Source organism: Numenius arquata, chromosome 15 (assembly GCF_964106895.1).
Source record: "Numenius arquata chromosome 15, bNumArq3.hap1.1, whole genome shotgun sequence".
In the NCBI taxonomy this organism is placed as follows: Eukaryota; Metazoa; Chordata; class Aves; order Charadriiformes; family Scolopacidae; genus Numenius; species Numenius arquata.
In genome coordinates this window covers 14,545,625-14,560,602 of record NC_133590.1, presented here as the reverse complement: position 1 = coordinate 14,560,602, position 14,978 = coordinate 14,545,625, and the positions used below count along the sequence as shown (strand labels likewise).

The 14,978-nt window shown below is 42.0% G+C and overlaps 1 protein-coding gene across 1 annotated transcript in view; it reads left to right on the top strand.

Moving 5' to 3' along the window:
- Nucleotides 1–11,699, top strand: part of C15H10orf90 (chromosome 15 C10orf90 homolog) — a 68,441-nt gene extending 56,742 nt beyond the window's left edge. Inside the window, 3 exon segments of the mRNA XM_074159095.1 lie at nucleotides 8,961–9,024; nucleotides 10,249–10,348; nucleotides 10,790–11,699. Of these exon segments, the coding sequence (XP_074015196.1) occupies nucleotides 8,961–9,024; nucleotides 10,249–10,348; nucleotides 10,790–10,828 (203 nt within the window). The 3' untranslated portion in view covers nucleotides 10,829–11,699.
- The last annotated feature ends 3,279 nt before the right edge of the window (nucleotides 11,700–14,978 follow it).

Sequence of the window (14,978 nt, the reverse complement as noted above, 5' to 3'; positions counted from 1 at the left end):
ACCCCTCTTGCAGCAGAGACAAGGGCTTCCCCCTCGCGCTCACCAAGGGCACTGCCTGCCGGTTTCCTTCTGGTGTCTCCCCTGGTGACACCGGGGTCACAACCTTCTCCTTCCCTTCTGCCTGCCCCCCAGAGCTGGAAGGAAGAGAAATTATCATTTGTTGTCATCATTATTCTGTATTGTCTGGAAAAAAACCCCTCTTTAGCAGGTAAAATGGGCTTTTAAAGCAAAGAAGGACTTTGTCTCATGTTTCAGAAAACAAAAGTAAAACAAAATGAAAATGCTGCTGTAGTCGAGGTCAGGGATGCAAGCACAGTTTCATTTACTGAGATGGGAAGCAGACATCAAAATCCCAGTGATCTGAGGGTGTCATTTCACATTATAACCTGGGGCAAGGAATACCGTGGGCACAGGCGGCAGTGTCACCACCTGCTCTGTCGCTGTGTGTGGCCCATCCGTGCCCCCATATTTCAGCTGGATCTAGCAGGAGCTGCTTTTTAATGCTTTTTTTTTTTTTTTCTTTTAAATTAGGATTCCCTCTTTGAGTTTTTGTCAAGCCAAATGACTGACCCAGCTTGTCGAACAGTGTTGTGATGGGATGAGCTGGCGCGGGGGAGGTGAGAGGGAGGGTGGGTGATGGTGAAGGAGGAAGGGAGGAGAGCAGCACCTCCTGCCTTGGCACCCGCCTCTCATTTTTATGGGTGTAATGAGACCCAAAGAGAGCCCCCAGGCTGCTCCTGCGCTGCACCCATGCACAGATGACACCAAAGCTGGCTGAGCAAAGGAGACATGGCAGGGTTCATCCCTGACAACGTACTTCAAAGCCAGCTTTTCAAGTAGTAGAGAGCTTGGGATTTATGCAGGGCACAAAGTGCCCAGGAAAGGAAAAATATCCTCAGGCGTGTCTGAATGTCCAACCACAGAAAGTCCTGAGTGCCTCCTCCATCTCTGGCTAAACCTGGTTGTGAGTTGGTCGTGGTCCAGGAGCCGCTGACTGTGACACCAACGCTGGGGACAGGAGCCGGTGGCTGGAGCTCAGTGCTGTGTTATCACAACCATTGTTTTCCAGGGTATGGTCCCACTGCCCAGGGTGCACTGGGCAGGAGCAGAGGGCACAGACCTGCCCTATGTCACCATGTACATTCCTATGGTCATCTGGAAGCCCCTGTCTGTCGCAGTCACCTATAAAGGCCAAAACAGATATTAGAGCTCAGCTGTCATTAGAAGTCAAGGGCCTTAACTGGGCACCAAACACTTCTGTGCACGCAGGGCAGTTGCTCTGCCACGTCCCAACAGTCCCAACAGGAAATTTTATTTGGTACTGGTATTAATAGTTCTCCTCTTCTCCCTGCTAGTCTTAAAAAACCTGAGCCAGATGCAGCCCACCTGCAGGTTTCTTGCTCTCGGGAAGCCAGCTCCTCTTTCACAGCAACACACATTGAAACAACATTTGAAAGTAAGAACCCAAGAGAGTAAAATGATGACCTGGAAACTTGCTTAAGTATACAGCGTCGTATTGATGGCACCTCTAGGCTTCAGGGTGTGATCTTGTGGTTGCTTTCTTTCAGTCTGACAGTTTCCTCCTTTCTCGTTTTTTCTCTTCCCTGATGTCTTTGGGATTTGTGGAGGCAGAGGTCTTTATGGCTCTGAGGTTCACAGGGCTCGTTGCCAGCACACCCTCATACATTCTCCAATGGTCCTTTTCTCTAAGAGGAGGTTTGCTGATGAGTTTAATTTCCACTGACCCCGACACAGTGACCCCGAGGAAGGATTATAAGCACATTTGTGGCTGGGCAAGAGCAGATTGTCTCTGTGCAACCCAGAGATGCTTGCAGAGCAGGTCGCTGCAGCACGCTTGCGGCAAGCACTGACAATATCATTATTAATTTTCTGCCACCGGCAGACATTCCTCTCAGTTCTCCATGTGCACGGGGAGGTGGCACGGGGGGGGAGAGCCGGGACTGTCCCTGTGGGTGCCAACCTGCTTTTATGGAGGTGTAAATGGGGGTTAAACTGCAGCCCGAGATGTTGCCCTCTTCGCTTGACAAGTTTGCTGCAGTAAATATCTCTCTGAAATAAGCTTGTTACATGTGCTTCACTCTGGACTTGCAGCTTTTATTTCAATAAAATAATTCTCACCGAGAAAAAAAAGCAATGACCTTCAGAGACTTTTCTCCACCTGACATTGTTCTATCAGACTAAAGTGTCTTTATCAATAACAAAAAATTATTAGCTAGCATGGTTTTCCACTGTTTTGACAGTATTGTTACAACTATAGTTTCTTGTAGGAGAAGGAAATAATTGGCATTTCACATCATTTCCATATAAATACCAACATCTGTGCAGTTTCCGTTTACCTTCTCATCCTCAAAAACCCAAAGTTGTTTACCATTTTTAATTGTAACTCATGAGCAGGATTTTACGAAATGCTGAAAGTAATCTTAGAAAAATGAAAATGTTTATCCTGCAGAAGATTTTATCGTCACAAGAGCACTTTGAAGGCAGAGAACCTGCAACTCTCATGCTAGCCTTTGTGCTGTGTAATGTGTACTGCTAAATTTTGAGAGTGCTAATTAGTCCAAGATAGACTACTCTGCTGTTGACTATGTCGAACAAATTAGAGATCCCACTGTGATGAACTGAATAGAAACAATGTTCAAATAACTGGATTTAAATCTCGAAAACCGTAATGTAATTACTTCAGTGACAGGACTACCAGCTGTTTATAGGCCTTTAAATCTGCATAATGAACAGCCTTGTGATCTTAGTGTACACAAGCACTTTCAGAGGTTTAAAAAAATTTCTCAGGCACACATGGTTTTTTCATACCTTGCATTTTCCTCTCCTTTGAGAGGGTGGTGGTTCACTGGAAATGGCAATACAAGTTGAACGTTACTATTCAACCCCTACCACGGTACCTGCTGTGCATCTCTGGATTTGCATCCAAATTCTTTATCTTTACTAATATTTTGGAAGGAAGTTTATACCTCCTCAGCTGTGCTTCTAAACCTTTCCAAAATGCTTTATTGTAACTGCAAAAGCCTGGAGGCTAAGGATGACTGTTTGTTTGGGTTTTCAAGGGTTCTTGAGAAGCTCTACGCCAGGGAGGTTTTTATTTGGTCTGTAGAAAGAGAAGAAGATGGCAATAGGGGAATTTGGAATAAGTGTGCAGCCGGAAAATCCTGCAGCCACTAACGTGCATCCTTGTGGTCTTCAGGTGCTGTTGGTGGCTGATGAGATCTTTGCAACCATCAACCTGTCTCTGTTCATGTGTGACTTTAGTTGTGCTCTTTCTCAGGTTCCTTTTCCCTGTCAAAACTCATAGCTAGCAGTAGCGCCACCAGTCCTGTTGGCGCTTGTCCTCTTGGTTAAAGCTGACAGCTCTGAATAAAGACCAACCTGCAGTCAGGTAATTGAATTAGGATGAGGAATAACCTATTCTTATGGTAGTATTCTTCATCACATTGAGTGGAGCGGTGCCTATGAGTCAGCTGAGCACAGCGGCACATTGCAGGTCACTGGCAGTGGGTGACAAGGTCCCTCTGGAGCCCGATGCTTGAACTCACTATGACAACAGGGGAGGAGGTGATGCAGTGAGTGGGGTGACCAGTATGTCCCCTCTGTGCCCTCATCCTTGCCAAGAGGGGAGATAGCCAACCTCTCTGCAAGGAAGGTGGCAATAAATTGGAAAATCTTCAAATGCGAAGAGTTTTGTGTGGGTGACGACAGCACTGAAACAATGTGCTTTATAACGGGTGACTCACAAAGCTCGGTCAATTTGCTGGGAAATAATTTCACTGGAGTCTTAAAGCAGCCAAATAGAAAACTGAGCTTTTGATGATGAACTTTTAAATCCAGGAGTAAAAGGTCTGATTTCACCCCTGATTAGAAACTGCAACTAAAGAAGCCAGGATTAAGAAGCTGGTGCAAATTTTACCAAAGATTAAATTAATCTTTTGATTAATTTACCAAGATCTGCTGTACCTTCCTCATTAATTGCTTTTTTTTGAAAGAATTTTTATTCTTTTCAAGACTACATGCTGTAATCAAACAAGAATGATTTTGGAAGTTTGGAAGGCCAGGTGAGTAGCTAATTAAATTTTCTGGATGAAATCCGTGAATGTTCAAGTATCATCTGGACAGAGGGGTCTGAAATCTCCTGCACCACGTCCAAAATTAATGTAGTATGAAAAAGTTTTCATAAACCTGTGAACTTTACAGCTTTTTTTAGAGATACTAGTTATGTTTTCCATTTTCAAGACTGAAATATTAAGGAGGATGAGAAGTCTCAATAACCACAGTGTAGGACAGACCTGAAGAGCTGGAAAGCCCACCTTTGAACCACCTTCCGGTGGGTCCTCTTGGGTGAAGAACCACTTTTGAGCTTCAGCGTGTCTCTGAGATGAGCAGAAAGTCCAGGCAGTCTTACCACCAAACCTTTAACTAGTGGGTTATTGCAGTTTTTTATAAATAATACCAAAACCTCATCTGTTGACCGCAGCTAAAATAATTTGCTACATGAAGTCATTGACATACAATGTGCAAAGCTTTGGGCAGCACCCTTGGGTGTAGGCAGTAGTTCATATTCTCTGGATGAATTCCCAGTCAAGCACTATGGGCCTGCTAAGCTGAATGCCACCTTGACATTTATCTCAGATTCAAGGCTAATTTATTTTTTAGGAGACTGTTGATTTAAAAAAGCAGTGTCTAAAAAAACTCTTTTCTGTCTTAGGAGTTCTCTGGGTGAAGGGGCTTTTGGTGAGTTATTTTTTCAGTTCGGTAAAAAAGCAGTTTAATTAAAGAACCACCACTATCAGTGCTTTGCTTTTCAGGGGCTGGCAGCACATCCTCAAAGGCATGTTTTAGCTCCTAACAAACTTTGAGAATTTGCATTCCTGTTAGGAGGAAAATGTATGTATATTCTGATGGGCAGAGTTTAGCCTTTGATAACTTTTGCCACTCTTTTTCTTTTTTAAGTGTCTCAGTGATTTAGTGGTAAATAGGAAGTCAGGGGACAGTTCCAACACAATCATTTTATCTGTTCTCTGTCTAAACATTTACTAACTTCCCTGCTCAGGAAGTTACTCATCCTGTCTGAGGTGCAGTTCAGCAGTAGTTAAAATATATTACAGTGATGACCCATTTACTTTCATTTACAACTTGCTGAAGTGGCTTCTTTCTCCCACTACGGAGACGTCAGATGGTTGCACACAGTGTTGGTGTAAATACCAGAAGTTCGGTAGTTTCACAAGGTTTGAATAAAACACCAATTAAATGTTTCATGCCCATCTTGTTGTGGACACCCTATCCCTGGAGGTGTTCAAGGCCAGGCTGGATGGGGCTTTGAGAAACCTGCTCTAGTGAAGGTGTCCCTGCCCAGGGCAGGGGGGTTGGAACTCAATGATCTTTAAGGTCCCTTCCAACTCTAACCGTTCTATGATTCTATGATCTGTCTGTAAGATTTTTAACTGCCGTGCATCACTGGAAATGCTGAATGTCTGCTTTGAAATCCCTTCTTTTCTACCCTTCAGAATAGTTTTCTGCAAAAGTAATACAAGGCTATGAAACTTGATAAGGAACTTTGATAAAATGCAATTTAGAGGACTATCAGCCTGGGGAATTGTCCACCTTATGCTTCACTTTGATCTTCGCTTGGTAGGAAAGAATGTTAATTCAGGTCTTCATGATGTGTTTGGCAGGTTATTATAGTTCTGAATGTGTGCTTCCACTTTGAAATATGTTTTCTTCTTGGTGTTGAATATTAACAAATATTTAAATGCACATATGATTTTTATTTTCTCAGTTACACTAATTTATATTTACTGTTCAGATAATTTTTAAATTCTAGTCCTAAAATCCATCAAGGATTAGTCTTATTTCTGCTCGATTGCTTGCATGTAATTTTTTTTTTCTTATACAGTGTCCTGAGAGCGAGCTGAGAGACACTACGTGAATGTTTACTCCTAAGTGTTAACTTTTTGACTCTGAGCTGCTTCACAAAGGGTATTTTTGTAACCAAGGTAGATTTATTTTTTTCTTGGAGGATTTTCCCCAGAGTCTCTTTTTAATCCTTCCCTTCAAAGCCACCGGAACAGCCACATACATAGTTCTAGGCAGAATCATGGGCAGTGATGGGGCTGCTGCCCTACAAGACCATCAGGAGAGGATTGTTCTGGAGGAGTTGCCATACGCTCCGGCAGCCCCACAGCTCTCGGCCTCTGTGGTGCTTCCCAACACTCGAACACAGAGGCCAGCCTGTCTTAGTGACTCATAACAAAAATACAAATTAACTTGTCGTGCTGTTTACAAGACAGGTCGCTGGCCTGCAGATCCCTGGCTGGGTTTTTCGTCCCTTGCATGGTGGCTACGCACAGAGGTCTGGAAATGTTAATGTGTCGTTAACAGCTTTTATTTAGGAAAAATGCAGAGAGGGGAAACTCTAAAACAATAAGTTTTGTTCTAGAAATCCTACGTCTGAGAATTTCTGGAATAAAAATATCATAAATTTGAGCAGATGTCTCTTGCAGTGCATAGGAAATCATATAAAACCCAGGCTTTGTGCTGTCTGATAGTGTCGCATCCTGGGAGAGGTCTGCCTTGACCTGCTGCAGGAGGACATGGTGCAGGTAGTGCAGGTTTCTGCTTGGGGGGTGATTCCCATTGCCCTCAGCTGCTCTTCTGTGCGCAAGGACCTCGGAACACACAAGGGAACTAGCTGTCACACCAGGGATCTCATAGTGAGGACCATATTGCCACACAGCCAAAAAAGATGTCTGAAGTTGCTGTGCAGCATGAAACACCTCCAATTTTTGTTTTAGAGCTGTAGAGAACCCATAGTGATGACTTTATACAATTTCAGCCTGATCCCATGCCATTCTCTGGGACAGAGGACGTGCCTCATGGGAAAGGATGCATCCTGCAACCCTGAGCTGTCAGAAGGAGGTGTGCAACCTCCAGCAGCAAGGGACTATGCTGAGGCTGCTCTGAAGTGTGCTGGGATCCACACCGATTCCAGAAAATCAATGATTCCAGACCTTAATCCTTCTCCAGGACCGTCCAGGTCACAGGCAATCTGCTCCCTCAAGTTTCAGGGTTATTTGGACAGCAATAGCATCCAAGTGTTCATTCCTTTTAAGTTAATGAATATATAAATGAACATAAAAACACTAATAAATAAAAAGCAATTCATATTTTCCTGGCAAATTGAGTATGTTGCTTGTGTGTACTGGAGATTTAATACGCATGATTAAGTGTTAGAAAACCGCTGAGTAGAGAAAAGTTAGTCCTCGGGCAGAGGAGGCTTCTCAGCCTCCCCTCCTCTCTCAGTTAGTGTTTTGAAAACCCTACCAGTTCATAATAGGAACTGTTGCAAATGTCCCTTTTATTTTTACATTGATATACAACAGTGATCTTAAAGGACATGTAGTGTTTTCCTGAGAAACACAATAATCTGAGGACGACTTTGCCTGTGGGTATGGCCCCATAAGCTGCGCAGGCTCTTTGGTTGCTAAGACATCTTGCATAAAAAAAACCCTGAAACATTTGGTGTCCTAAACAGCAGGGAAGGAGAACTGGTGGGGAAAGGGTAGTGCTTGCTGTATCTGTTCAGGGCCAGTGTCTGCACTGGGCAGTTCTGGAACGAATTCTGTACTCTGTATTTACTTCTCTGCCTTGATCAGTGTATTTTGTCTTTTCGGTGAGATGGCAGAAAGAGGCCAGTGTGGTGCCCGCTGTGATATATGTCTTCCAAACTTCCTTGGAAAATGGAAGTGCTAAAAAGTTTGCACATATATTTATCTCATACATACATTCTGTAAAGATACTGGCAAATACCTTTGATGTTCAGATTGCTATGACTACACAGGGCATCGTACCCCTGTCCTCAGTGCCCTGGGGAAACCACTTGGACCTGGCTGGGCATAGGCAATGCTCTGATTGTCCTTGTGTTGAGAGACTGCAATGTAAAACCATTTTTTTCCTACACCTGGTCTGAGAAGCTCAGGCTATAACCATCCACGTTGCTTGCATACAGCAGGGTGGCAGCTTGTGCTCCTCGGGGTTGTTCTTTCCCCCCTCTGGATGGTCCTGCTGGAAAGAGCGGGACCCCATTTTTTCTTGCATCATCCTGGTGTAAATATAAGTAATGCAGCTGTGCAGGCAGCAGTCCTCTTCTCCCTCCTCTCACTGATAAGTGTGGTAGACACAGTCTCCGTCATCAAGGACCAGTTCTGGTCCTTGATGACTTACACATGTATAGTCTACATATTTACTGGGTTCCCACTGATATCCCTTCCCATTCAGAAACTATTTTTGCAAGGATGGTGTTAAAATTACCTATTCCTGAGACTCACCAACTGCTAAGATTGGTAATTATTTTCCCCTATCCAGGGAAATGCTGATTGGAAGTATCACAGATATCTTCATATTTGATCAGGAAAGAGTAATACAATTTTCCTCCTCCTAACGCTCGACATAATTATTCACAGCCCTGCAAAACAGGTGTAAATTGAATCAGAAATGATCATACCAGGCCAAGTTCCCAACACACATCAACTGAAGATGTGGCCAGTGTGTGTGGGTGCAATTGCCTGCATATGGGGAAAATAGGTGGCTTGATACAATAGTAATCTGCCCTGGTTCTTAATCTGAATAAAAGGTGTACACAGCTGTATGTGAGAATGACAGAAGTCATATGCATTTAAAATAAATGAACTCTGCAATGAAGCTGGTTGCTATGGGTCTTCTCCATCCTTCCCTTTCTGCAGGGTGGCTTCGGGAACTAATTCGGCTCCAGATGAAGTTGTTAAATGTCCTTTCATTGACCTACAGAGAGTTGGATCTGGCCTTAAGTCATCAAAAATTTAATCAGAAGTATCGTATCATGACTACATGGAATGAAACATTTAAAATTTCAGTAAATGCAGATTCCTCCAATATTAATTTTATTTTCCCCCCACTAGATAACCTCTTCAAACCAAAGGAAAGATTCATTCCGGAGAAGGAGATGCATATGAGATCAAAAAGGTACAAATCGCTTCACTTTAGAGTTCACTGCGAATCACTGCCATCTCACGCCTAAGGCAGTGTACTTCCGTGTCATCTCCATTAGCTGGAGGGTTGGTCTGTCACGCTGCTCACCACACTTTTGTGCAACGCTCATGTTTTTCTTCCACTGTATCAGTTTGATGTATTTGGTGCAGCTCTGCCCTTTCAGCATCCTTTGTCCAGCAGTTTCAGATGGCACGGGGTACCATTGGGTGAAAACAAAGTCCCTGAGAGGTACCTCATGCTGGACCTTCAAAAATGTAAGCAGTAGAGTCACTTTGGGTTTTTTTTCATTCTGATTATGGCGTGTAGTGTGGGAATTACAGCAAACTCTTAGAAATGGGGTGTCTGACCTTTAGCTGCATTGCATTTCACGCCATCATTTACAGCAAGGAAAGTGGCTACTGTGCAGAATTCACACCATTTTTAAGAGTGTTCAAGATGTGTCCCATTTTTCTCCTCCAAAATACAATCTCCTGAGGGCAAGAGCTGCTTCAAGAACTCAGTATTGCAAAAATAGGAGGAAGAAAAATCAGAACTAACAGGCATTGCATGCATGCAAAGAACAGGACTGCTGCAAAGGAAGGTCCAACTTTCTTTTCAAACCCCTGGAAATTTTATCACTGATTTCGCTGGAAAAAAGAATCAGACCAGAAGTCGCCTTTTTGAGGGCAACTTGTCTTATTTTTAAAATGGACAGATTATGTTCTCCTTGGTAAAAAGAGCTCCTAATGACAGTGAAAAAATGTTAACAGCCTCCAGTCTTATAATGATGGTTTTCTTACATTTTAGAAAAATATTTGAAAATAATTGCTTGGTATTAATTTTACGACATAAATATTAAAAAAAAAAAAGTGTACAGGCCAGATTCTGGTTTGAAATATGTTGCTATAAATCGAACCCAGCTCCACTGGGCTCATTAGAAGCTACTCCAGAATTACGCTGCTGCATTGGGATAACTTGATCCCATCTTTTTCTTCACTTTTTAGTCCAAAATTATAAGTGTTTTTCAACAAGTCAGATTTTATAAAAATGTTAGTGTTAATAACTTCTAATTTCCATGCCATAAGTCTAATTCAAGCACTTGGAGATGCCCATTAATGAAAAGTATTGCATTGAAGGCAAACATTTCCTATAGGAAACCCAAACTATTTGTGAGTCCCAGGGATGACGTGTGAAGTTAACTCTCTAAATTCATTCCAGGATTTATGACAATTTACCAGAAGTAAAAAAGAAACAAGAAGAGAAACAGAAACGCATCATCATCCAAAGTAACAGACTGCGTGTTGAGATCTTTAAAAAGGTAAGGATTTATTGTGAATGCAAAGCGTAACTTTGTAACCTTTCTTTACCTGTGAATGGGGTCCATAGAGGCAGCATCTACCTCATGGGCAAACCCTGAGAGGAAAGGATGTTTTTTTAAATCTTGTCCTTGGGGTTAGGTACTTCTTTTCAACTTCAATTTCAACTTTAAACCAGCTCCATGATACACTCAAGTACCAGTTTTTCCTTGTTTAAGTGCTCTGTTCCTTCATCTAATGATACCCTTCCTGTCCAAGATGGAAAAGCTTTCAGTGTTTTGGGGGTTTTTTTTGAGCAATGTAGCCAGTAGATTTGAAGTCTGAGAATGCTGTTGCCATCTCACCTGCAGTGTCACTGAAGATTTCTGCAGTTCTATCCACCTCATGTATTTTAACGATATCTTAAGGCTGTTTTGTTTTGTTTGTTTGTTTGTTTTCCCCAGCAATTACTGGACCAGCTCCTTCAAAGAAACACAGAGTGATGAGGGATTCTCTTGCACATCATCCTAATTGGATCTTGAATGCCTTTGACTGCTATATAAGCCATAAAATTTACTCTTATCTCAATTACTTGGAGGTATTTTTCTGATCTTTGGCTCTTTATATAAAGAAAGATTGTTTATAGTTCAACTGAAATTTTAGGGCAACTTTCAAGTAATCAAAAACAGTCTAAAAGGGAACGCAGCTGTTTCAGAGCATCACCTTTTGGTCAGTTTACCCAGAGGAAATAATTTTAAGAATTTTTAATGCAAATAATGAATTACAGTGCTATTATTTATCTTAGTCTTTTAAAAAGTATACATCTCTGTAGCAATAGAACTGGGTTTATAAGATCTGGAAAACTTATTTCTCTGAAGTATTCTATTAATTGATTTCCTGTGAGTTAAATACTTGAAGTAAAGAAAAATGAATATGATTATTTGTTATGTTTAGAAACTAGCTGAAATAGCATTACCACATAATCATAGCAGCAGCAGTTTCACATTAATACTTAACATACCAAAAGGGACCAATATTTTAGCTCTCTGAAGAACTCTATTTTTGTTTATATAGTGAATCTACATAGCAAACTTACCTTTTAAAGAGCAATATTTCAAAAATTGATTATAACACTGTTTTTCGTGTTTTTCATTGTAACATATATTTTACTCCACTTCTGTGAGCATTAAGTATTTATAGAAATGGCATATTAAGAAGTGGTGCCAAGAAGTAAGTTTGCATCAAAACTGCAGAACTAAAACCATCTGTAATGTTTCCTCCAAAAATATTTAAATCTTTATTTGTACATTTTGGAAGTAAAAACAACCAGCTTACAAACCAATGGAGTTTATTTATGGAATAAAAGATGAATATAATATTGATCCAACTGCTATGTTTTTATTTGGTACTGTTAAATATAACACAATTATTGAAACTGAGAAGCCATGCCTTTGTATGCCACAAATCCGATGGTAAAAAAAATATTACCCATAAAATCATTGTGAGTGTTAACCTCTGTTGCACGAACACTCAATTGAGAGTGTTTGAATGGGGCTGGAATTTGGCCTTTGATATATAGGCTTTATTTTTCTAATCTAGCCTGAGATGTAAGGTCAGTTTTTTTGGAAGAGGGATGTTTGTGAGCAGGGCTTTGGCCACTGAGACAGCCTCCAGCTGTGTGACCCTGACTGGACACAAGGAACCTAGTTATATTTTGTGCTCTGACTGTCTCCATTAGATTACTTTGCCTCTTTGTGTGTTTCAGCTTCCCAGTTTGCAAAATAGGATTAATGATGTTAATTTTTGCACACAGAGAAGATAGAGAGTTATTGAACAAATATATTGGATTCCAGATAGGTATTTTTAAAAACACATCAATTAGTTCAATACATTTTGAGAGGGCATGTAAGGTAAGGTAGTGCTCGCTATGTAGAAGGAACTGCCTGATTCTTCCCCCCAAAAAAGTCTTTTTCACCAAGCAAACAGTGCTGTACTGGGAACCAACATCAGGGCTAGACCACACATGGCTCCAAGTAGAACTTGTAAAAGGCATTGCGAGAAGAAGCATCCTCCAAGCTACGCAGCTCAGCTGCCTAATAGATCTGCTCTCCTGTGGGTTTATTGATCCCTCTTGCTGCTTTCCAGGAAAAACATGTGGCCTGCCTCAAGCAGGAGGGCCTTTCTCTCTGGTGGACTTCTGGGTCTCCACCACAGAGTGATAAATTATAGCCATAAACACACCCTCACACATGGTCTCCCAGACTGAATCTGAAGGATTATCTTTCAACCTTTCATCCAGTTATAATCTGCTATAACAACTAGAGCCATTTCCTACTGCCAAAATCCCCTTTGATTTCAGTAGGAACCTCGCATTTTTCCCCCTTGGTTCCTTAGTCTCTAGTTTCTTGACTTCAGAGAAATGCAGCTTTGGTTCATCAAGTTTGCACCCTTCAGGAGAATTATTTCCTGCACACATCCATAGAGGAATACTATAGACCCTTATCCTGCTTCACTGTATACATTTAAGCCTGCTTGTAGTCTTACCCTAGAGCCACAGCAAGATGTTTTAGTACGGAGACAAGACATTTGGTATTTGATGTCCATGGGCATCTGGATGGACTGCAGAGGAGCACACAGCAAGATACTCACAGCCTGGGTAAGGGATGGCCCCTGGTCTGGCACTGACACCTAGTGCCACCAGGAGAAGAGAGACCCAAAACTTTTCCCACTTCTCTGGCAGAGTGAAAGAGCCAGAATCTTCCTTGTTGGGAGTGAAAGAGTATTTTACATGAAAAGAGTGTTTTACATGGAAATCAGAGTTCGGTCCTGCAGGATGCCCAGGAACTAAAGGGATATGGCTTAATCTAACTGTCATAATATATCCCTCCTCCATGTTCATACAATTTTATATGCATATGTAAGTGAATCTAAATACATATGCATTCCCAGACGCTGGGAATATCAAACAGAGAAGCTGATCCTCCTTGGAAGTCACAGCACCCAGGTTCTTGTAAGGAAATCCCACATGAGCAACTGGGATGAATGGCACAGGGTTGGTGTGACATGGCTCAGCGTGGTTTCTGCCCCTTGGCACCCCATCGGCATGCTGACCCGGGCAGGACACTTCTCAACTGGCCTGGTCTCCTCTCATTTCTACTGACCATCCTCGGAGACAGGGTACCGCACCAGCCTGCTGCATCCTCACCTCCCCTGGCTCATGAGCAACTCCACCTTCTCACAGACTTAAAGCCGGTGAGCTATTCACAAAATTGTTTGGGTTTGTAGAAGGGTTATTTCCAACTGTTTTTATTTTCTCTAACTGTAATTTTCAAAATCTGCAGGACAAATTTGTGGCAATTTGGAGTGGAAATTCTCTTGTATAAATAACCTTGGGAGTATACCTGGTGACAAAATGCACAATGCAAAGCACTGTCTGAGAATATATGATATGAAACCTTTGCTTCAGAAGACCAAAAATGATCTCTGTTGCAAACCTAATTTCTCTTTCTGGGCCTCAGAAAAGAAGGTATCTGGTAATGTACCCAGCAAACAATTCTGACATTCATTTCAGCTCTACAATCCAGTCATTGTGATAGAAAATAGACTGCACGGGAAAATGTTACTTCAGAAAAACATGAGCCTCGCAGCCTTAGCCCTATAAGAGCAGGCATCAACTTAATGAAGTTTAGAGTTAGGAAAAAAAATTGGCATAATTTCACTTTGGACTTGCAGGCGTTTCAAAGTAAAGAGTACATTTGCCATCGCATAGAACTCAACATGGAAAATTCTCCAGCCTAAATTGGAGATCACCCACTCTTGTCAAAGACTGGAATTTTCCTTCTTGTTGGATGCTGTTTGAGTTCAGGTTCTCTGGCTGTTGGCCCGTGCCCTGTGTCTTCAGGAGGGACCTATTTTCCTGCTGGTACAACTCTACAAGGATTAACATCTCTGGTAACAGGCACTACCGTTTGTTCCCCGTCTCCCTTGTTGGGTCATCTCTTTTAACGCTGCTGATTTGTACACGCCAGCAGAATGGTATTTAATAATGAATGTTAATGTTGGTTAGGGTGAGGTATTTAGATGATTTTGGGGCATTAAGGCACAGAGCCTGCATAGACTTGCCAACACATTGACTTGGCATTCTCCTTCTGAAACAGAAAACCTCTCAAAAGGGTTGACATTTTGCATTACTCAAAATGGAGCCCACACGGGGAACGCAGAGTGTCTGAGGTGTGCAAGACATGGCGTTTGTTTGCTTGCTGGCATCATTAATTTCATCTGACAGAAATACCTCATTAAGGGTTGCAAGTCATTGCAACCTAAAGCACGGAGGGTTACAGTATTCTGGGGATTTATTTTAAACCCAAATATTTTCCTGTGTATGTGTATGCAAGTCATTAGTTACTTCTTCGCGTTTACTCAGCTGGTCAGATAGATGAGGAGACTGTCTGGGTAAGACTTTTTAGGAGTTTTGTTGTTGAGTATCTGGGATTGGTCATGTTAGTGTAATGTTTTCTGTGAGAGAGCTGATTTACAAGGAAAACAACACAGAAAAGCAGGGATAAAGTTTCTGGCAGCTCTCTCCAGAGGAAACCGTTCCCTGATACAGCCATCGCAGCAAGAGCTCCATGGCTAAAAATACCCCTGCTTGCC